General features: G+C 50.8%; 1 protein-coding gene across 6 annotated transcripts in view; it reads left to right on the top strand.

The window, feature by feature from the left end:
- CASZ1 (castor zinc finger 1) overlaps positions 1 to 24,106 on the top strand; it is a 115,621-nt gene that overhangs the window by 23,270 nt on the left and 68,245 nt on the right. Inside the window, exon 1 of one of the 6 annotated variants that reach the window (XM_044445265.1) lies at positions 16,699 to 16,755. The exons of the other annotated variants lie outside the window; for them this stretch is intronic. Coding sequence (XP_044301200.1) covers positions 16,731 to 16,755 — 25 coding nt within the window. The 5' untranslated portion in view covers positions 16,699 to 16,730. Of the gene's footprint in view, positions 1 to 16,698; positions 16,756 to 24,106 lie in introns of those variants that run through there. 6 annotated transcript variants of the gene reach the window in all.

Here is a 24,106-nt window from a genome sequence, read left to right as displayed (position 1 = left end):
CCTTCCATTCCTGGCTTCTCCTTGGCATCCAGTGAAGGTCAGATGTACAGATGAACAGGCTCATTTCTGGTCCTCATGCTACCAGAAAGACTCGGATTAGCTGTTGACTCGGGGCATTGCTTATCCCTTCCATTGGAACATGTCACAACAGTAGAGTCTTGTAGCTCCTTTCAGACCAGCAAATTTATTTGACCATAAACTTTTGTGGGTCTGTAGACCACTTCAGCTAACCCATGTGGTTATTTATCAGATGCATGGGGTTTGGCAAGCTTGCTTGAGTCATCTAGCGCAATGGGTGAGCTTGACCAGTTGAGTTGTTTCCTCCCCCACCCACTGCTAGAATCCCTGTGATCCATGCAAGTATTAAATTCACAAATGTGCCTCTTCAGACGTCCCTTCTGAGTGCAGAGGTGACTAATCTCTGTTAAGGGATCCTGAAGCTGCATCCCTGCTTCATGCCAGAATCCCTGTCTAGATGGCCTCATCAAGACCTGGCCGGTGGGCCACCAAGGGAGCACTACCTATTTCATGCCCCAGAATGTACCTGCTCTGGTCCGAGGGCTGTTGCTTGAGACTGTGGTGCATTTGTTTGCTCGCCTGCCAGGCCCCAGCAGAGCCGATGTGCCACCCGGGGGCATCGTGCTCCCTTGCCCCCAGGTCTACTTGTGGCACTGGTTGCTGGGCCAGCAAATTGCAGCCAGGCCTGCTATGCAGAGGAATGCTTCACGGTGTCGGCGGCAGGCATTTGAGGGTCCTTGGGCAAGACACCCCCACTGCCAGCTGCCCTCGCTTCGCCTGTCCTCCTTGCGTGGCTGGCAGGCCGAGCCAGTGAGTACGCAGGGGCATGTGCGGCTCCTCCGCCTTGCCAGAGCAAGAGGCGGGTGGACAAGCTGGTTGCAGTGGTGGGGAGAGGAGCAAGCCGGGGGTCTCCCGTCAGTGGCCCCTGCTGGGATGTGGGTCCTCGACAGCTGCCCGCCCATCCCGACGCTTGACACCAGTCCTCCTGTGCCGAGCGGCTGCCTCCTGGGAGCAGGCTGCGGCCCGGGTTGTGCTTGGTGTGTGTCATTCAGGGACAGGACGTTCCCAGAGGAGGGTGCTTTTACAGGGGGCATTTAGCCGGGGCTGGGGGAGGACTGCAATGTGTCCATCTTTTGTCCTCCTTCCAACTCTGCCTGCTCGGCGACGTCTCCATTAACCTGTTAGCCGCCTCTGCCTCCAAGCAGGCGCAGAGCACTCTTCGCAGTAAAAGTTAATGAAATGAGTATTTTGGGATTGGGAGGGGTGCAGGCAGGAGGAGGGAGAGAAACGGTGTAGTGCACCCTCGGGCCCCACGCTTTATTAATGGTGACCCGCCATTAAAAGACGAAAGTGCTAACCTGGTCATATTTAGCAGCTTTCAACGGCATCCCTGTGGTCTCCGCCAGCAATATCAACGCCTACCCCTCTCTCCCCTCAGCCCCGGGCCAGCAGGAGCTGACTCCGGGCTTTTCTTTGCTACGATGACTCTGCTGAGCGCCTCTGAAGTGTCTCTGAGCTGCTGCCGCTGCCAGGCAAAGAGACCTGCACCCCCCCCCCCCCCCGCCGCCCGCGGCTGCTCCATCCCGGCTCTCGCTGCTGCTTTGCAGTTTTGTTAATGGCAGGGGGCCAGATCCTGGCTTTTTGAGCCTGGAGAAAGCCAGAGAAGCACGGGGGAGTCCTGCTTTTCTCGCAGGGTGCAGGGCCCAAACAGGGCCATGGAACCCTGGCCACATCCAATGCGTCGTAATGTCTTGACTTTATTAATATTTGGAATACGTCCCTCCTGTTGGTTATTTAAGGAAGCAAAGGCATCTAATGTAAAGTATGATATAGAAACAGCGTAAAACATTAAGCCATTCAGCCATTTGCATAATGCAGGGTAGAGGGGCCGTCTCTGGAGCTGTGGAAACTGGGCCCACAAGCTAATGGTTGCGTTGCCTCACATACACAGATGGGGAACCAGAAAAAATCATGAAATTGTTTTGTTTTGTTTTCCTCGGCAGTTTTGGAAAATTTTGGAGGAAAAGCATTTTCCACTTGACTTTTTCTGTCTTCCACCTCCCCCAGCTTCCATCTTTTCCCCCCCAAGTCTTCACATTTCTGCACTCACACACTTTGTGCATGGGATTGGAAGAAGAGGAGCCTGACTTACTGGGGTTGACATGGATATGGGAGATGATATTACTGTCCAGACTTCAGCCATGTTCCTGCAGGGCCTTTTCTGTGGTGGTGCCCAGTTTTTGGAAAATGCAGATTTCCTGGTACTAACTTTATCTTTCCAGTATCCAGTGGAAAGTCTTTTTATTCACCCATGTGTTTTACAGTACAGTACCCTTTATACACAGAAAAAATGGAGTGGATGTTCTTTCAGGGCAGCTAAAAACACACAATTAGAGCCATCCTATCTGAGCTCAGTTCAGCAGAGGTCAAAGTGAGTGACCCTGATGTTTATTGATTCGGGTGCCTAGTGTAGAGCTGGCGAAATGTGAGTTCCAGTTCTGGGCATGATATTCTGCAGCCGAGGTGCCGCCACTGAAAAGGCCTCCTCCATAGTAGCTACTCCCTGCAGCTCACCGACCATACAACTGCTGTATCATGACCCTAACTTCAAACTCTCCAGTGGGCCACTCCGTGTGACTGTCCTAGGTGTGTATCTGCCTCTGCACCTGCCGGGGTGGCTCTTGTGGTGAAGATGTGGCACCTGAATTCTTGATTTGTAGAAAACCCACTGGTCTGTTCCAGCCATTCATACATCTGGAAGCTCACTTTGCTTCTTAGCTGCCTCTTCTGCTAACCTGGGTCATTTTCGGATACAACCAGCTAAGGCAGGTTGCTCCTCTGCTGTGTCAGGAATTCAGAAGCCTCTTGGAAGAGTGTGGCTGCTGGTTTGGCAGCACAGCCAGGGGGGCAATCCTCTTGCTCACACATACAGACTCTAATTTGGCTCTGTGCCCCGCCTGATCTGGAGCCAGGTCTTACTGCAAATCTCCGCATCCTGTTAGAAATCCTTAATCAGCTAGGGACAGCTTTTGGCGCTGGGGAGGCACGGAGAGGATTTCTTTTTTTTAAGACAAAGTAAATGCACCCTACCCACTTTGGTGGTAGAAAGGAGAAGCAGCAAACTGGGGGTAGAGGCAGGCTGCCAGTCATTATTCGGAGTTGTGGGAAAGGCCTTCTGGGTATGCCCAGATATTTATTTAAAGTTTTCCTACACCGTCATTCATTAAAAATCTCGAGATGCGTGGCATCCGTGTCCTTTCAGTCTTGCCAAGAGCTGCTAGCAGGTCCCACATCCAGAGTGGTGGAGGATCCCAGGGCATCTCAAAAATAGCCTTGTCTGTAGTGGCACCCGAGCTGTGGGACGAGTGTCCCCAGAGGAACTCCTCTGGGGCCTGTGGCAGGCCACTCAGGGCACCGGGGAAGGCCTGATTTTCCCAGACTTTTTAGTCTTTCAGTTCTTGTTTGACTCTGCTGCATTACTGCTAGGTTTTCTTTTGGTTTTCATTTCTTTTTATAGTATAGTTTCAATCCTGTGTGTTTTTTTAAAATCACGTTGGTTCTGAACACTGCCCTTTGTCTATTGGATAGTACAGAAAGAGTTTAATGCACACATTTTTGGCTCGGGGGAGCTCCAGCTATTTTATTTATATTTAGATGCTGCCTTTTCTGCTGCAGGGAACTAAAGGCGGTTACATAATCCTCGTCCTCCTCCATCTAGCCCTTACAACAGCCCTGTGAAGTAGGTTAGGCGGACATGCATGGCACAAAGTCAGCCAGTGAGTCCACGGCTGCGTGGGAACTAGATCCTGGCCTTCCCAAGCCCCAGCCCAGCGTCCTGGCTTTGCTCACGTTCTCTTGGACCACGCTCCGTGGCACACCCACCCTGGTGTTCACTCCAGTCTGGAAGTGCCTTAGGAAGCTGCTGGTGTGCACATACATGCTATCCATTCTTTTCCTCCTCCCACTTAAGGCAGGAGGCATCAATGCAAGGGCCTGAATAGTTTCCCTCTTCACATATTCCAGACGTACGCCCTTACTCATGTCAGGCCTTACTACGTCCCAGTCTTTGAGCGTTCGAATAAGCGAAACATCCGAGCAAGCCATCTTTCCAGCCTCTGCCCTTTGTAGGATGTTCTCCTGCCTTGTTGATGAGGCCAGCCCCCCCCCCCACATTTTGATGGGCCACGTGTGTGCCTGAGGACCCCCCACGGGATTGCTCCCCACTGCCGAGGCTGTCGGCCTTTGCTCTCCTGCCCCCGGCCTTAAGTGTGTGTGCGGCTCGTGTTGTCCCATGCCTTCGAATTTTGCGCATTCTTCAAGAAGCCAGGCGTGGGAGTGCGTGTTAATTTGGTGGCCCTTCCCAGGCCAGGCCCTTCCAGTCGTCTCCCACAGCTCCTGTTCATCGCGGCACTTAACGCTGATGGGTCTGAACAGCTCCAGCCAGGCGACGAGGGGGAAAGAATAACAGGCTCCCAATGTCAGGCATGATTATGGGCCATTGCTATTTAGGGAGAGACTGGTGGATTTAAGGCCGCTTCTGTTCTATTGTCTCAGCCTCCCGGGACCCAGGAGACAGGAATTTGGTGGATAGGTTGGGAGGGGGAGCAGGGGACAGAGTGGCTCAGGGCTGGAAGTGATTCTGACTATTCTTGGAGCCGAGCAGCAGCAAAAAAGGCAGGAAGTAAATGCCAGGGATGCCCAGTGAACCTGGAACTGAAAGTTAAATTGAAGAAGCTGTGGCCACGTCTGTTTGTGCTTCCAGCCCACAAGCGAAAGGCCTGTGTTCTCATCTCTGCAGTTTGGCTCACTGACTTGAGCCATCTTGGTGGCATATCTGTTTTCCAGTTAAATGACTGCTGGTTTCCATAGGCGTGGTTAGTCTAGTGGTCAACAGAAAGCAACATGATGTTCCATGAGTCACGCCACACATCAGCTCAGAAATCATTGCCAATTGCCTGGCCCTCTTTACAGCACTTGTCTCCATCGCGTTCATCCCCTTGTCTTTCTCTTTTGATAAAATTCAGCACAAAAGGCTTGTAAAAAGCATGGGCTCATCCTCTTTCTTTTGGTGTGGTTTAGTAGGCATTTAAAAGAGAGGGAGCAGAGAATAGTCATTCATGGTTACCTTTCCAGAGAGGTGGGATGGGCAGCTTGAAGACAGATGACAGCTCTTCTGTGTTTTGTTTCTTTCTAAGCGTTGAGAGTAGTATAACAGAGTCACTGAAGTCATCTCTGGTCAAACAGGTCTTGCAGGTTGCTCAGTAGTGCTTGAGGTTCTGTACCCCTGACCTAAGACATCTCCGTCAGGCTGTGAAAGGGCGCCAAAGGGCACCACAGTGCCAGCAAGTGACATTAAATGGAGGACTTCAGTGAAATGCATCGCTGAGGCATTGGTTTCAGCATCTCATCCCAGACCCTCACACCCAGGTTACCCGCAGAGCCCAGCAGACGGGTTCAGAAGGGGGGCACTTGCAGCTGGCCACGCTCCAGCTGCTGATAAGATCGCTCCCGTCCTGCCCAGCAGTTGCTTGGTGCTGCATCCTCCGATTCGGCTTCTGCGGTCTGACTCTGGTTTACTGCAGCTCTCTCTTGGCACACAGCAATACGGGTGGCTTCGGAGTCACACCTAAGTGGTTTCTGTCCACCTGGGCAGAAACTGAGCAGTCTTCCCAGAGACAGCATTTTCCCTGTGTCATTGCAGAACGCTCAGCCCCCCTGCCCTTGTTTACTGCACCAGGGAGGCCCGTGCCCATGCCAAAGCGAAGCAAGTAGCAACTGGGGCGGCGCTCGGTTACTAATATTTACCAGCTAATGCTTGGGAATGGAATGAAAGCGGAGTGTCTGTGCAAAACACAACAGTATTTTGTCCTCATTTCGGTGGGTCTGCCCCAAGTGGGTGGGTAGACCCACCGTCAGGACGACTCCTTGTCTCCAGTGGAATAGCCAGGATGAAGATGGTTAATGTGAGGGCAGCGCTTCAGAGACGTGGGGAGCTGCCTTTCTTGATAGCCGGGGTGAGCAGCCCGTGGTGCTCCAGCCCTTTCGGCTTACCTCTCCCATCTGCCATCGCCACTGGCTGTGCTTGGCCGGAACTGCTGCGTTTGGCAGGCCAAAGCCGCTGGAAGGCCAGAAGTCCGCCGCACGGTGCCAAGCTAGATCATAGGTCCGGCCGGCTCAGTGTTGTCCCTGCTGACCCGCATCTGGGGCTCTCCAGGAAGCGGCCAGCGCAGAGTGGCTGCGTCTGGCCTGCCGACGTGGCCCTTGCCTGCCCAGAAGAGGCAGTGCCCTGAACCAGGGGAGCTTCCGGGCCTGGAGACGGTGAAGGCAAAGCAGCACCTGGAAGGGGGGCCGCTGTCCCCGGGGCTGTGCTGGCAGGCCCCTTGGTGGCCTTGTGGAGGGAGCGGCGCTTGTCCGTCTGCTGGCAGCGTGGCGAGGCGGGAGCCCCTGGCCAGCTCTGCCGAGGAGGGAGCCTCTCTTTCTATATGGAAATGAAGAATTTAGGCTAATGGAGCTCAACCATCTCTAATTTTGCGATGGCAGGAGGATTTTGATTGAAAGTAATTAAGCAGGCTAGCTGTAAAATTAATTAAAGCAAAAGGGGGGATTTTTTATTGGATTGGATAGCGATATAGCGGCTGTCAAATGAGGGACGGATGGGGGTGACCTGAATTCTCTGCCCTTCCCTCCCTCCCGCTCGGGACGTTTATGTCACTGTAATCTCCTTACAGCGGCTGGTGCGCATTTGTTTGAAATAATCAAGGAAATATGGTCAGAAATTGTCAGCTTTCAGATCTAATTTACCTGACAGCCTTGTGCAGGCCAGAGAGAGACACAGAGAGAGGGAACGAGAGAGGGAGAGTGGTGAGCTCACACTCGCGTGAATGTGTGTTCTCGTAGGGTAGCGAAGGTTGTCTCTCTGGGTCTTCGGTTGTGTGTTTTAAGGCTGGAGTCCCTCTGGCACCTCCACACATCTCCAAGGAGGATGAAGTGTGGTGGGGAGGAGACTCCCCCAAAGTAAGGAAGTTTGTGATGCTGACTGAGACCTGCGTGTTCTTTCCCTGTCACCCTTAACCCATCCTCTTTCCTTCTCTCCACCCCGAGCACCTCCTGCCCCCTCAGCCCTGTGCCATAACCAGCTTTAGAGTTTAAGGAATATAGGATTAAGGGAGGTGGCTGTAATTCAGCATCCCAGATGGCTGGCAGCAGCTAAATCCATGGTCACAAATACCTCTGTTTTAAAATACTTCTGAATTAGTTCCCTTTTGCTTGTTCTGAGTTTGGTCCGGAGTCTTTCAGTTCTGGAAGAGCTGCAGAAGTTTGTAATGTTGGCTTGTTGAGGAAAAGAAGGGGATCTCTTTGTCATTCCCTCAATCCTTGGGATTCCCCCCTTCACACACACACACACACACACACACACACACACACACACACACAGAGAGAGAGAGAGAGAGAGAGAGAGAGAGAGAGAGAGAGAGAGAGAGATTTATCCAGAGCATTGCAGGAATTGCAGCAAGCCCGGACAGAATGTGATCAAGTCACCCACGTCTCTCTTGGGATGCTTCTCGCTTCTGGGACAAAAATGATATCTAGTATAAAATGGGTCCTGTAAGTCAGTAAGTGAAAAAGAAGCTAATTTGAGTCTCTGACACAGTGGCTGTGTTTTGGTGGCAGGTGAGCTGCCGCCACTCTTTCCTTGCCTGCATTAAGCAGCCTGAATTATGAGCCCAGCTGTTCCTTCCAAGGCCTGATCGCACCTCCTTTCCAGGAATCGCCTGTGTCATGATGCTCCTGGGCGCACAAGTTGGCCAGCTCCCTCGAGCTGGGGCAGGCGCATGTGCTGGAAGGTGGCTCCTTGGTGGATGCTTCTGAAGCCTTGGCTTCTTACCCCCACTGGACCCTGTGATCCCACAGACCAGGGTGGCAGGCCAAATCAGGCCTCGCTGGGGCCCCAGCCATGCCCGATAGCATTCCCAGAAGGCCACCCCCCTTCTTCCAAGTCCAGAAAGTCCAGTGGTTTCCCAGCCTTTGCATGGTTCTCCCAGTGCCACCCCACTCTGGATAGCTGAAATGCTGCTCCTAAGACCGGTAATAGGTGATTTAATCCAAAATATATTGGGTAGTTTGCCCTCCTCCTTTTGCCTTTGGACCCAAGGCTGTAGCCGTCTGAAATGGCACAGAGCCAGTCAATAATAAACATGACCACAACCTTAATGGGTAGATTAATCAACTCATGCTTCAGTTGATTAACCCACAAAGGTCAGGTTTAACTGGTGAAGGCTAATTTTAACTGGTGGGTATATAATTCAAGGTTCAGATATAAGTTCTGGCTTGAAGTGGGATTTCTCAAGCTTCCTTCTCCTTACCTCAGAGCCCCTGCCAGAGCTGAGCTGAGTTGCTAGCCTGGAGAAGAGAATGCAGAAACAGCCATAGGTAGCCGCTTCCAGGTTGGAGGTGGCCATTTTGTTGTTGTGGTTTTCAAGTTGCCGCTGCCATCCTCTCCGGCCTCCTCTCTTGCTAAGTGGTTCTGCTCTGCGGAAGGCCAAGGGCGGTGCAGTGGGGTGGCGGCGGGAGAGAGAATGGAGCATGGACACCAGAACCTACTGTGCCAGAGATTCTCTGGGCAAAGGTCGCCTGGGCTCCGGACCGTCTTTACGCATGGGCCTGAGGGGCACTTGCCTGTGGGCCCCATACTATGTTATGTATATGTTAACCCTTGGAAAATTGGAAACTTCCAGAATTAACAGTAGTTGTAGCTGTCGGAGGGGCCCCAGGACACTGCTTTGCCCGGGGCCCATCATGCTGTTAAGGCGGCCCTGCCTGGGCTGGCTGCTGATCCGAGGTCTTGCATTACCAACCGTCGACTCCAGGGCAGGCCTGAACAAGCCAGGAATTCTTTCTCAGTTTCCCAACCGGGCAAAAGGAAAGCAAGAAAAGAGGAGAAATATCAAGGGAGACTGGCGGGGGGGGGGGGGACTTGTTGCAGCTGGATGAGCAACCATGGATTTAAAACTGGGTCGTATTGATGTCCGTCTGTCCCACATCTCTGTTTTAAGGGCAAGCAATGTTCATTTGTGTGTAAGAACAAGAAAAGGGTGGTGCAACTTGTCTCATACCCGGGCCTCTGGATGCTTGTCTTGTCTGCACCCCTTTGGAAGCTGCACTGATACAAGATTGAGGAAGGGCTTGGGAACAAAGATGGGATGTCCTGTCGTTAGACTACCAGAGGATGCTTGCATTTCCCCAGGCTCTTGCGATGTGGCAGCCAGGAGGCGTGGCAGCCAGGAGGCGTGGAAGCCATCCATAGAAGAAGCACCAGAGCTTGCCACTGTATTTATTTATTTATTTATTTATTTGAAGATGGTTTATTCCACTCCTCAGCTACAAAGGCTTACATACAATCAATAAAAAACAAGGCAGTCTCCACAGGCGTGCAGTTGTGGGAAAATGGGGCACACAAGGAAAAATGGGGTGGGGAAGTTGGAAAAGTAGTCCTTTCAGCATGGCTGCCGGGGTGGCGTGGCTCCCCCCCCCCCCCCGCTCTCTCAATACAGACTTCTTTTTCACCTCCAGTGGAATCTTTTTAGGATTAATTATGAAGCCCTTTTAGGGTGGCCACACGGGGAAGGGCTTGACCATGCCTTGTGGATCCCTTCCCTCCTCCATGGCCATGTGTGCAAATCAGCGCAGCCAGTAGAACGCTTGCTTTCTAGAGAATGCCCCTGTTTCTGAGTCAGGTTTCTAGGGACATGAGGGCATGCTTTAGACTGGCCCAAATTATTTGACCATCTGCCCCAGCGTTGTCTTCTGTCCCGCAGCATCCCTTGCAGGTTGCAGGCAGAAGATGGTCTTTCCATCCTTGCTGTCTCGGTTCTTTTAACTTGAAGGCCCAGGGAGTGAACAAGGGCCCTTTCGCATGCAAAGTAGGTTCTCTGTCCCTGATCTGATTGCCTTCGAGGTATTTTGGTCTGTTTAATTTTATTGTTTCCACATGGTGTGTCCCCCCCCCCCCCCCCCCATATATCCACAGATGGATCTGGAAGAAGATAGCTGTTTCTGTTCCCATCTGAGAACCTGAGGCAGGGTGGGCTGGTCCCAGGCCTTGCAGGGAGTGTATTGATGGGGGGATTTAGCTTGCCCTCCTCAGACCCTGGTGCCCAAAGCCAACAGATCAGTGGGATCTTACTGGAAACATGTGGGCTGCCTCCCATGCGCTTCCTCCGCACCATCAAAAGTATCTTTTTATTAAGCCCGTCTCACCATCTCCTCATCTCTCCAGCTCATCTTATGAACCTAGTAGTCTATCCAAGGCCATGGGCTTGCGACTTCATTAATTCTGAACACACACACACACACACAAAATGCCATCTTCCCATTCTGAGGCTTGTTTCCAGGGCCATCTCTGCGAGCACCGGCTTCTCTCGCAGCTTATTAAACCAGCACCTTTCAGGACCTCTGAGGTGAATTCAGACTCATAACAGCAGATTCTTTCCCACTCCCATCCCTGATGATCTCTTCCTCCCTACGCTGCTTGCGTCGAGCAGCGGCTTATTAAAAAAATAAAATTTCCATTGGTAATTACCTGCAAAAGTAGCTTCTTAATGCGCTCTGGTGGCTCATCTAAGTCACTTTCCCCACCTAAGTAAAAGGGAAAAGATTTTACTTCATGCTTGCGAGTAATCACTGGTCTGGTCACCCATGTGGAACGAGGACTGTTCCCAGGCAAGCAAGCAGAGTGTGGGCCTGGGAACCTCTGCATGCAAAACAGGTGCTCTGCCAGATTACTTTGACCCACATGTTTGTGTTGTAGCAGGAAACCCGTATCCATGGGGATAGGTTACAAGCCCTTCAGTGGATGCCTGAAACTGCAGGAAGTGATGAATGCTACATTTGTGGGGCATAGGAACCCCACAATAGTGGAAAAACTGTAGATATTTCTAGGGGAAAATGATGCATATCTCTAGAGTCTTCGTGCCTGTTGAAAGAAAAAATGCGTGAGTGAGGCTGGCTAGTACCAAGACAAAAAGGTTGTGGTGTCCCCAAACAGAGTGCATAGTTCCCTAGAGATATTCACAGTTTTTCACTAGAAATATTCGTGGTTTTTCCACCTTCATGGAGACCCTGCACCTCTAACCCCCAGGGCTGACAGTGAACCTCAGTTGAGTGAAACCACGGTAACTGAGACAGCAGATATGGGGGTTCTACTGTATTGTATTTATTGTTTTGCCGATCTGAAAGGCTAATGTCTCTTTATCTCCTCATCTTTTAAGAAATGTCAGCCTGTTAATGTTGGATATATGCATTCTGTTGGGCCAATAGACATTTTGTTGACTTGTTCGCCTATGGCTATGTTGTTAAACTCTTTCACTCTCCCCTCCCTATGGCCAAAGGCCTTAGGTCGAAATCTGCACCTGTGTGAGTATCTGTGTTCCCATTGGAAGGCTGAGATGGGCAAATATTAGACCTCCAGATGCTTGAGACTTCTTGACCACTGGCCATGTTGGCAGGTGCTTCTCGGAGTTGAAGTCCAAAGAATCCGAAGAGTTGCCCACCTTTGCTCACTGATACCTTGTGGCAGTAGATCTTCATCCGAGCCGTGTCTCACTGTTTGTTCGCTAGAACAGTTGTAGGGGGAAGGTAGAACAGAATCACCTGGTAGATATTTCGATGATTTGCAAAGGATCAGAACGGATTTCTGACTCCCATTGTTGAACAGTAACAATAACAAAAACGGCATGCACATACCTCCGTCCTAAATTGTTCTACCAAAATGGAGAAAAGGTGGAATAACCAGAAGTGGATTTTGAGTGGAAGGCTTGTGAGGCCCATTTACTTCTGGTACTCGGAACACAGATTCTTGGCTTCAGAATCCTTCAATTATGCTTTTATGGCTTTTGCACAAGGTTCCAGTTCAGGCTTCTAGGAGGGGGAAATCAAAGTATGTCCCACAAGACAAGTCTGCCTCTCTGTGTCAAAACCGTAGCAGTTGTAAGATCCTCTTCACCCCACTTTCCAGGGTTCCTAAATACCAAAGTCCTTTTTCGAAAGCAGTCATGAGAGGAGTTGAAGCTATTTGAAGGCTGCACTGGACCTTCTGGTACTGCCTGTATTTTGTGGTCTCGGTGCGCACGTCCAGAGTTTGGCCCAGCTAGTTTTCACATTTCTTTCTAAATGGCTATAACGGGAATACCTGGGAATATCTGTTGGCCTGGGATCTTGGCTCAGAGGTAGAGTGCATGCATTACATGCCAAAAGATCCCGGCTCAGTCCCTGGCATCCCCAGGTGGCACTGACAATTCCTGCCCCAAACCCAAAGAACCGCTGGCAGCTGCTGCTAGTCTGTGTCAGCAGTACAGGGGTAGGTGGGCCTGGGCCTGGCTTGGTATAAGGCAGCATCCCGTATGCTAAACGCTTGCCTCCCTTTGTTCATGTGAATGGAGCCTTGAGACAGACGCTGGCAGAAATCTTTCGGGTCTGCTCACCATCAAAGTTTCTGGTTCCCTTTCACACTCCAACGCAGCCTTTTCAAATGAGCAGCGAGACTTTCCGAGGCTTAATTACTGTTTTTCTCCTCCCTCCTCCCCCTCCATTGTAGCTGATGACCTATTTACAAAATGGAAGCTGGAAAACAAGCCCCTTTTTGCCTTGCCAGCCTGGATAATTCCCTTGATTCCTTCTGGGAGGAAGAGAGGGTACAGAGGCGTGCAGGCACTTCCAGGATGTGCGTGAAGGTTTCTGGGAAACAGTAGCACCTTTTAAAGACTTTCTAGGTTCTACTGTCACTGGATTCATACCACTGTATAATCCAAGGAGATCTTCCACTCTCTGTTTGCTACACCTTAAGATCCCTTTGAAGAAGGGGACAGTGCTTACGGCAAGAGCACAGAAACTCAGGTCAAGTGGCTGCACAGAAACAGAGTCAGAAGGGGTCTCCCTGGCCATCTAGTCTGACCCCCGGCTCTAGCCGGCTCCGCTCACGACATGCCTACCACGTGCATGTCTAGCCTATCCTTGAACACCTGCACCGATGGGGCCTCAGCCACCTCCCCTGGAAGCCCATTCCATACCCTTGGGGTCCTAACTGTGAGGACGTGCTTCCTGGCATCCAAACTGAACCTTGGTTGGCTATGCCCCTCCCACCACAGGCTCCCCCTTCCCCCTGCCTTGAAAGCTTCCCCTTGCATATGGGCACCCTGAACAGGTAACACTTCTCCCTCTGCCCACGGTCAGCCTTACCGCTTGGCTCTTTTGGTTGTCCCTGTTGGTTGCCATCCTGCCAGTCTGTCCAGAGGCCCAGAAGAAGGGGCAGGTGAAAGCAACCGTCTCTTCCCATTGCTCTGGCCTCAGCGTGCAGGTGACGAGATCAACACCAGGGGCAGGCGGCGGTAGATCTCCAGATGCTCTGGAGCCTGAACCTGGACGGTGGTCAGGAATGCTGGGAGCCGAAGGCCAAAACATCGGGAGGTTTCCTTGTGCCCACGCTGAGCTGGGGAACTCTGGAGAGGAGTGCCGGGCACCCTGCCAGGGTGCGGGCCTTGGCAGCTCCCCAACAATCCCAGCCCCCAGTGGCTGTCGCTGGGGGTGGAGGACTCGCCCTGGCTGTGTTGCTTTCTCATGCGCTGCATGTTCAGGTAGCAGGAACACCCCTGGCCGTGTTTGGTTCTGCAAATGGCACTAGATAGCTTTGGCTGCAGCCCTTTTTTCTAAAGGCTGCTCGACTGGCCTGGGAGGAGGCATCCCGAGCTCAGCGGACCTCCTCCCCCTTCAAAGCCTTTTGCTCCATTTCACCCCGCACCCCAGTTAGCAGCTGGGGCAGCCAGATTGCGCCCAGTCTCTGCCCCATAATTGTTGTGGAGCATGGGAGATGCCCTCAGGAGGCCTTGAGACCCTCTCTGGCACCGGTCCACGCTCATCCAGGCGGGTCCTGGGAGAGCCACATCCAGAGGGGCGCCATCCATCGCCACCAGCTGTGCTCCCTCCGGCTGCCTTGCATCGGCAGTACTGCCCAGTCTGCATGAAAGATCCCCCCACAGGCACACACGCCTTTGCATTTTACCTGGGCAGCCAACCGCACACTTGGACTTTCTCTCCATCAGCCCGGGCTCCTCTTGCCCTTTGGTTTCTCGCCTCCCCGCCGCACTTCCTTTTTTCTGCCAGCTCAGGGCATTGGGAACAACAAACAACAACAACACTTTTTTTTTTTTTTTTTTTTGCTGGGATTGCCAAAAAACCCTGTGTGCTCTACGACTCCCCAAACATCCCTTTATTTTTATTGTTCTGTTAATTACTGTTTAAACTTTAATAAGTCACTTTGTCAGGAGGGGGGACCTGCCGCGAGGTTTCTGTGCAAACACTGGGCCCAATGGTGACTCTGGTGTAACATAACCCTTTATACAATGTGGGAATGTTTAGACTGGAACAGAAACTTGTTATTTTAATGACAGTTAAGGCAAAAAAAAAAAAAAAACCCAGCAAGTGAAAGGAGGAAGTTGATGGGAGGATTATTCCTCTCTCTCCCCCCTGCCCCTCTTCCTCCTCTCCAGCAATTTCACATATTTTCTGTAGGCATGTCGTTGACCGGCAGGTGAGGGTATTTCTCTGCATATACAGGGTGCTCCTGAATGGGTCACCTTCTCCAGCACCTCATGATCGCAACTACGGTGATTTCTCTGTTCTAGTTGGATAAAGTAGGGTGAGTTACAGTTTGCCCAATGGTAATGGTGGCCAGGAGACTCAGGACGGAGCAAAGACAAAACATGTTCCTGCAGCACCGAGTAAAACTACTGTGAGATGCAGAGATGGACACCAGCTTGGACCATTTCAAGAGGTCATTAGACAAATTCAGGAAGGAAGGAAGGCAGTCAGTGACTCCTAGTCCCGATAGCCATAAGCTGCCTCCAGGATCAGAGGCAGCCTGGTGTTGTGGACCCGCTGCTGGGGAACATGGTCAGGAGGACGTTGTTGCATTCCTGCCGACTCGTGGGCTTCCTAGTGGGGCAAGTCTTTGCCCACCATGTGAACAGAATGTCGGATTACATCGGCCTGATCCCAGAGAGCTCTTCCAGGATCTTCATGCTCTTAGGTTGCCAAATGTCTTTACAGGCTTCTCCATGGAAAGCCTCAGTTATTCCTACCCTCTAGCAATTTCAGACTGTGGGGCTTCCTCACCTATCCTTGACTTGGCCAAATATGATTGCTAAACCATCAAGGACAGGGTAACAGGACTTCGCATGTTGTTTTAAGAGCATGGCCTCCAAACCCTGGACTTCTGCCCACACTTCTGGCTTTCCCACTAACATGTTGGCCCTTCACTTGCAAGCTGTGTCAGCTTCTGCCTCCACAGCTTGCCTGCTAGTCCCTTTCCAGAGGCTGCCTATATCTCTTTTCTGTGCCCTCATCCTTTCTGACACTGCACATGCATGGCCTCACAGGTGGCTACAGGTAAATCTCCTAAATGCAGGCCTGCAGGGCCAGCTAGTCTGGAGCAGCCAGGATGCCTAATCCAGAAGGTTGCCCTGTGCTACTGATCAGTCAGACTTCGCTGGCCCTCTTCTTTCTCTCTCCTTCAGGTGGCTTTCTAGAACATTCAGTTGGTCAGTAGCATGTAACTCTCACCCCTTGATTATTTCCAGGAAATATCCTGGTAAATAAAGGGAAGAATAATCTGGAATTGAACCCATTTTAGGTGTGTGTGTGTGTGTGAGAGAGAGAGAGAGAGAGAGAGTGAGCATGAATGATCCATTCAAATGCAGGCTGCTCCATTTTACTTCACAGGATGATCTTTGCTGGTATTCACAGTCCTCCACAGCTGCCAAAGGTGCCCACAAGTTCTCTTGGCAACCCGTTGAGCTGAAGTCACCTCCACGTCAGGCTGGGCTATTTTTAGCCCCCCAGCTATAGATAGGCAGCAAAGTCAAAGGATATAAACGATTTGAAAACGTTCAACTTTGGCTGACCTCCTCGGAGCAGCTGATCGAAATGGGCCCAAATCCATGCCATCGGGGATGAGAGCTTGGGAGGGGGCTGAGAAGATAAAAGACTGGGAGGCCTGGTGACCCCCTGAATCCCCCCTCAGGGTTAGACACTTTGGATGCCACCTCTGGAAACCACCCCTGCCTCTTGCCACTGGGGTTTGCATGGGACGCGTTCTCCCCGCATGACATTAGCCATGGCGTCGAGCTAGGCCTGCACTCCTGCCTGCTCCGCAGTTCAGCGAAGCAAAGTCCCAGGGCACCTGGGGCTGCCTCCCTCAAGGATGCAGAGTCTGGAGCCAGGAGCCAAGGGTCATGGTCCAGCTCTCCAGGGTTCAGCAGTGGCCATGTGCCTTTCCCTGACTCCTGTCTTCTGTTCATTTTCTCCCCTATTCTAAAAGGCTGAAATGTTTTGCGACTGGCCCTTAATAGGCTGCTATTTTGGGTCTGTTGGGCCCAACCCTTTGCCTCTGAGTACAGTAGAATATGACCCCTGAGAGCATCTCCAGAATGGAATGTGCCTCTTGAGCTGAAAGCTGTTCTGCACCCCTGACCCATGTCCTGTAATATGTGGGAGAATTAGGGATGAGGGACCTCTCATCTGAGGGTCAAATGTGGAACTCAAGGCCTCCCAGTCCATCTCTCCAGCTCTCCCAGAGCCGTGTCCTGTCATTGGGACCATTCCAAATCGTTGATATTATCGACTTCCGCTGCACTGTGTTCCTCCAACTACAAGCACAGCTCATGGAATTGGGGAGCCAAGGAGCAGGTATGAAAATGCTTTCATTTTCCTCTTATTGCACATGGAGCAAAGTCGATAGGCAGTTCTGAAACTCCACCCATCTTTGCCATGGCTCCACCCACTTTTGTCTCTGCCCTGCCCATGTGAGGGAGGGGGACCCAGGAGTTCTAACTGAGAGAACATGGACCTTGACAGGAACAACATCCCCTCCCATAGTACTTGGAGGAATGCGTGCCCTGCTTGCTTGGATTGGGCAGCTTTTTCCACCCATTCTCAGATCGATAGCAGAGGGAATCTTCAGGACAATTTCTAGATTAAATACACTGTGAGGAAATGTGTTTCTTTAAACAAGGAATGTGTGAACGTGACAACACGGTGAGATGGCTGATGAGATGAAGTGTTTGGCAAAGCAGCTTCTGGTCCTCTTGGTGTTTGCAGGCTGGCAAAGTTGGCACAGCCTTGGTCCTGTGGAGCAGGGTCGGGTGATTATGGCGGTGGCGCCTGTTCTTGCAGATTTGTCCAGACAGAAGGCATTTGATGGAGACTAATGAGAGAATATGGATGGTGGATTGTAATTTTACCCAATTTCTAAGTGCTTGCTTTATACTCGGCTTTCTGCTACCTTTTGCCCTCCAGGTATCTGGAGGGCACCAAATGGAGGAAGCCTTCTTTGGTTTTCAAAGTGCTAACACCGCGTGGGTTTAAAACCCCCACGAAACACATTTGTCCAGGCCTGCATATGAGCCTGCATGCTTATAGGGCGGTGGGGTGTTCTGCCCCCACACTTCCACTGCATCAAGGAACACCCCCCCACGAGACCAGGGACAGAGACCGTCTGTAGATGCAGCAGCATGTAGAAGGCACTTTCTGTTTCAGGGAAGAACCTTCCCTTCTGCGAGATGCTCGGGGCCACTGCGCTCCCAGAGAAAACGAATATTGACTGTTTTCTCCTGAATCTGCCCGAGGGCTTCCAGATGGATGGAGCTGCACAAGCAGAGAACTGCATCCATTGGTGGAAGACAGTCCTCCCCTCTCCAGCCCTGCTTCCCAGCACCACTTTTCTCCTCCCGCGTCCCTTCCCCAATATTTCTTCCTTCTCCATGGCTAGTGGGAGTCACTTTGGCCACCCAGCTTTGCTCAAGGATAGAGACCCCCCCAGATGAAGGCAAGGAGCCACAGTATGTAAAAAAAATTGCTGAGGTTTTCTTTTTCTCTACTGCACGTTTCCCTAAATTGCCTTTGACTGTGTGCATCGCTAATGAAAGTTTATGCCCTTGTTAGAAGGACAGCGAGGTCCGTTCCAGTTAGGGTTGGGTCTGTCTTACTGCCAGCTGCCCTCCCCGTTGCGTGTGCTTGTGCACGCACATATAACACACACACACACTCCTGCATGCACACTTGTGTACACGCACATGCACTCTTCCTAGCAGATAAGTGGAGGCTGCTATAAAAGGGGAACAGCAACCTGGGTGGGGAGGTGGGAGAAAAAATTCCATATTTGTGTAAGTTGCTTTAAAAGGGTTTTATCATGTCATAAAAAAGAGGGAAGTACTCTAGAAAATTGATCCTGCACACAAGTCCATCGGGCAGAAGGACGTTAGGATGTTAATGGCCATTTTGCTCCAGGGTGGCTTATTAAAAAATTTATACGTAAATGCTTAAAATTGCATAAATTATTAAAAAAACATAGTAAGCAATTTGCAAATTGCTCTTTACTCTCTTCTCCCTTCTTTCCCTAATTTCCCTCTGTTTTTAACTTAAACTTTTTTTTAGCATTATTATTAGTATTAGTATTAGTATTATCATTATTATTAAGAAAGGATGAGTTGTTTCTCCAGGCTTCCCCCCACCATGAGCTTTTCAGAAGAGTCTCCCCAAACACATGTCTTTCTCCAAACTGGGATATGTCAGAAATAAACAGTAAAACCTTTTGCAAGCCAGAAGTTCAGAAGGGTTTTTTTTAAAGAAAAGGAAAGAGAGGGCAAAAAGAAAGAAGTTGAGATGTGATGAGTGTCTCCCGCCAGTGTGGAATGTCACCCACACATCCTGGGGATCGTGCGGGGAGGTTTATGATGGTTTCCCATTGATTTGTTTCCTCGACGCAGCTGCCGACCTCTATTGAGGGACAAACATAATCAGCACTGACGCAAATTAGATGGTTATTCGTTTTGAAAATTGACAGAAAAACAATAAAAAAGATGAAATGCTCCCAAATCAATAGATATAATGAAATTCAAATAATCCGAGAGATGAGGTCTCCATGGCAACTGATAATGTGGAAAAGAAAACAATTTAATAAAGGACAGACACACTTTGAAAACAGATTGGGCAAAGGGAAGGCGGGGGGGGTGAGAGGGAGGGAGGGAGGGGGGGAGGGGGGGGGGGGGGTTGATTGGGGGGCTGAGGGGGGAGCGGGCGGGGGGGGAAAAGGTGGGGGTGACGGCGGTGTTTTCAGCTGGGGGGGCAGCTCGCTCGCCTCCTCTCCGGTTGGTTAGCGGTGCCGTAGTGAAGGATCACTGTCCACCCCAAGGACGCCCTGCCATAATTAAGAGAGGCTTTCGGTCCAGAAAGTGCAGATTCAGGTTTTAATACACAAAATTATTTCAGGAGCACTGAATCGGAAAGTCGTTTGTTATGACCTTCCTGAGAGGCCTGGAGCAGGGCATGTTGCAGGCGCGGCGGCTAGGCCCGCTGAGTTATGGCATATTTGTGTTTTTATAGTGCGGAGGGGAGGGGGGAAGGGGGGAGAAGGTTAAACAGTATTTACAGCTCACTTGTTTTCAGAAAGGAAAGAGAAATAGAGTTCATGAAAAGATGAGAGCAGGGAAGGAGAGAGCGCGCACGAGAGAGAGAGAGAGAGAGAGAGAGAGAGAGAGCGACATCCCCCTGCCCTGCACAAATGCGCACCACTGGGACCGGCACGCCAAAAAGATACTTTCGGGATCCCCACATGTTTGGGGCTGGCAGAGTGGGGTGGTGCGCACGGGGAGAGAGAAGAGATCTCCTAAAGGCGGTGGATGCGGGTTGTCTCACTGGCTGGGTCTCTTCGTAGGGTCCAGCTAGGCTCAACCGCTTTAGGGACTGCATGGTGATTTCGGCCTGCGCATGGAGACTTCCGATGGATGTGCAACTCATGTGCACTTGCCTGTGAATGGATCATTCCATTGCATGTGTTTGTTGTGAGTAGGGCAAATTGAAAGCGATTTGATTTAAAGGGGGTGCACCTGACGCATTTTGTTGGTGGATTGGCATCAATTATGGATGTCTGTAAGCGTGGTTCCTCTGTTGCCCTACAGTTCTGGATCACTGAATGTGTATAGGGCTTCTCTTGGGAGAGGGGGTGGTCCCTGGACCCTCTAATGTTGCCCACTCCGCCATAGACAAGTAGGGTCCCATGATTGCATAGCTGTTTGTGCACATGCACCAGCCTAGCTTGATGCACATGAGCAGGTGCTCCGCATTTTCCGCATGTGTGTTCAGTGAGCATGTATGAAGGAGGGAAAGATGCACCAAAATGCATTTCAATACTTCCTTCTTCCATGTCTTAACTGTTGCCAAGTTCCCGTACAGTTTGCTGTTGCAGTCTGTGAGAATCTAGCATAAAGGGGTAAGTGTCCACGAACCGTGTTTTTTCCTCAAATGTTGTCAAGAGATGACCTTCCCGAAGTCCCTAAAAGAGATTCAGCCTTTGCCTTCCTGCCTGTAATTTGGGGCTAACAGTACTACGGCACCTTGTTTGAGTTTAGAGAGATAACTAATGCAACAGAAATGCTAAGCATAATTATACTTACGCACGTGTGATTGAAGTTAACAACAGCATCGTGCAGGAACGTCCCTGAGAATCCTGTTCTTTCTGGAAGGTGGCAGGATGGGTGGGAGGGCAGAAACGCTGTGCCCAGATATCCAGGAAAACATCGAGAAAAGCCAACACAAATGAGCCGCCGCCGCCGCCGCCTCTTAAGGGATCCCTGCGCTCTCCCCAGGGGAGTTGTCTCACAAGCAAGATGGCCTTCTTTGCAGAGCTCTGTGTGGCGTCCAACTCGGGAACAGATGACAGCTTGCCATTCTTGGGGGGGGGGGCGGAGGGAGGGGGGATGACGGTGAATTAGCCACAGGTGACAGGTTGCCCATTTTGTTCAGGGAGAGTCCGCAGGGCAAAGCTCTTTCCTAGAACAGTTTCAGAGCCTCTACATTTAGGAAGGCAGCCATGGGAAGCCTGCTACTTCACACTGGTTTCCCAAGGCAGTAACGCCCGGGTTCCTGGCTAGCCTTCCAGGGCCAAGCTAGACTGCGTCTGCCTGGTCCTCCTTCTCCCCTATTGCTGTCTCTCTCCCCACCCCAAACCCACGGCAACCCTTGTTTTCCCTTGTAAAAATGGGCCCAGATTGATGGCTTGGGTTGCTGTGTAGACGTTAACACTTCTGCCTGATTTATGGAGTTACTTAGCCTAAAAGTGAGACCACTTAGACTCGTTTTGGATAGTAAACCTTTTAACACGTCTTTTTAAAAAATTATAATAAACAGAGGAAGGCAGAAGATACTGTGGTGGGAAGGAAGACAGCAATACTGATGGGTAGAGATGCCTTAATCTTAATTTACCCTTTCTCCCCATTGTTGTTGCTGTTGTTGTTTTACAAAATGAAACCTGTTTTGAGGCAGCGAGCAGAAACAGAACTTCTCCTGCTCCAGTTGCTAGTTTGGAAAGAAATGCTATTTGTATAAGTGCAGGTAGGCAGTGGGAGGAGCTTCAACAGCAAGGTTAATTATTTAACAAGGTCTAGAACTGGAAGATGTCGTGACAGGTCTAAGAAGCCTAGTATGACTTATTTTATGTATTGATTCATTTATTTTGTGGTACTTTTAAACCACTCAATAACTAAACCAAGCTTAAAAAAAAGCCCCAGAATAAAACCCGGACAAAAATAGCAGCAAGGAAGACAACTCGTGCAACATCATAAAACCAGATTCACGCAGAGTGGAAGGACCAACAGCCATCTTTCAAACGACAGTGGGAGTGATGCTACCACCAAAAGGGCCCTCTCTCTTCTATCTACTCACATACCGTCCCTCCTCTGGCTTCAGCTGCTGATCTTCGTGTCTGAGTAGCAAACATCTTATTCAGATATCTAGGTGGCAGACGCCCTGCGCAAACCTTGCCTGCTTATGTCCCTGCCCAGCTTCCCAGTCTCTCTCGAATTGTGCTTGTGTTCCAGCAAATGCAAGCAGGACCCTCCCCAGTGTCTCCCCACTCAGCCAGGGAAGAACAGCCATTGAAGGGATGGGTTTTTGCCCCTTCTCCCCACTTTTAGTCTTGACATGACTCCTACATGGGGCTTGTCTGTGTCTGTCTCCCTGGGACTAAAGGCCCTTGGACACAGCAAGGCCAACTTCTGAATAAACATGCATAGAACAATGTTATAAAACCCATTGTGGATGTGGAGATTAAGTAGTGGTGAATTTTCTAAGGATGGCAACAGTTGTATCAGTGGAAGGAGACCTTTCCACTTCGGTGTTTTTTTAAATAGGATTGGGACTTGGTTATTGCTTGCTTGCTTTGCTCATGAAACATTTATATCCTACTTTCTTTCTTCTTGCAAGGAATCCAGAATGGGTTAAATGGTGGCCTCCCTCCTTATCCAAACTGGAAGAAAGGATGAGAAACCCTTGGAAGCCACTAAGCAGCACCCCTTCCGTGGGCTCTGCAGAAGGGCTCTCTGGGGCTAAGCAAACTGCAGTTCTTTGCCGACCCGTGGTTGTGGCATCTCTTTATACGCAGGTCTAAGAATAGTTGTGCGACTTAGCGCTGGAGATCCACTGTGCTTTAGTCTTGCGCGAGGCGTGTGTGAGGCACAGGAGTTCCACTAACGTGGCAGAAGGTCGCGGTGAGCCAAGACCAAGAGTTTTGGTCTTGCAGTTTAGGCGACCCTGGTGCTTGGGTTGTAGGATCCTTCAGCATCCCTCTGGCTGAAGTAGGCCGACTTTGCCCATTTCCAACCGTAGTTGCGCCATGGTGACCCGCTTCCACCCGGGGTCCCCGCATCCCCACCTGCATGCCCGTTGGACCCCACCAATGGTGCCAGGCATGCAATCCGCCAGGTTGTTTGCCCAGCACCCATCCGGTTCCAGCCCGTGCCATCCAGCCACCGTTCCAAGTAAGTGCAGTCTCTGTGTTTGGGCCAGCTGGGCTCCCAGTGCGGCCTGCCTGCCGCTCTCCTTCTCCCTTGGCCAGTTGATATATGGCATAAATTAGGCCTCTGAAGGGGGATACTGCATCCTTAAGAAGAAATATGTCCTCATTTTTCTTAAACACCGTTTGCTCTGAGTGAAATGTTTAGAAGGGACGCTGAGGGATAACTTTATTTCTTACCAGGGAGTTCAGAGCCGTTCAGTTAAGCTCATAAAACATTGGGAGTAAGGGAGCTGACAGGCTGCCCGTGCATTAGAAAAACTATTATTCATCCTGTGGGAAGCTCACCCCATGCCAGATCCTGATGTTTACCGATGGGGAGCTTTGGGGCCCTGGTTGCCGGGTGTGCAGGGGGAGCTCGGTGGCAGGCCACCTATCGGGTGAGTCCACCAAACATCTTGTCAACAAGGGTAAGGCTCAGGAGTAACTTTGCTAAACCATTAAGGGACCCTGTGCAGGGTTGCTTCCCACCAGGGCGACAATTGCAAACCATTTGGAAGAGAATGGAGGACAGGACCTCCCAGGAGAGCTTTATTTCACCCCTGTTGTGCTGGTGAAGGTGGAAACGGAAAGGCACTGCGCCGATTGCTCCTTTGCTGCTTGCACTGTCCCTTCCTACAGGTAAAAGCAGAGCCTAAGATTTAACTCCCCAGAATTCCCTACTGTAAGCAATCTTGCTGTATGAGCTGTATGGGGCAAGGAGTGCAGGCTAGAAACAATTCTATCAATTACTCCTAATTGGGCTTCAGGCAAGGCTCAAAAGCCGTTGGGCCTCTCCTGTAAATGAGACAGAGAGAGAGAGAGAGAGAGCAAGCGATTCTGGAGGCAGGCCTCTAAGTTTCCCAGAATCCCTTCCTTTTGCCATTAAATTACATATGCAGTCTGTTGGAGGCCTTCCTCCCTCTAGGCTCAAATCTCCCTTGAAAGCCGATTAGATCTTAAAAACAGTTAGTAAAGCTGTCACCTCTATCCTTCCCCAAATACACTTGCACTTCCCACCAATTCTGCTAGTGATCCAGACATTTTCAGAATTTGGTCAAAGGAAACCACCACCGTCCTAGCACTTCATTTCTGGCGCAGGACCACCAGCCAATGTCATGACAAAAATGCATGACCTTGTACTGGGATTCCAGGCAAGCTCTGAAATGGGGTTCGACGTGCATGTGTGGAACCCTTCAGCAGCTCCTTCTC

The sequence above is a fragment of the Varanus komodoensis genome, unplaced genomic scaffold (genome assembly GCF_004798865.1).
Source record: "Varanus komodoensis strain SLA01 unplaced genomic scaffold, ASM479886v1 scaffold48, whole genome shotgun sequence".
Taxonomy (NCBI): domain Eukaryota; kingdom Metazoa; phylum Chordata; class Lepidosauria; order Squamata; family Varanidae; genus Varanus; species Varanus komodoensis.
Note: the sequence above shows the minus strand (reverse complement) of the source record. Positions and strands in the feature narration are given on the sequence as shown.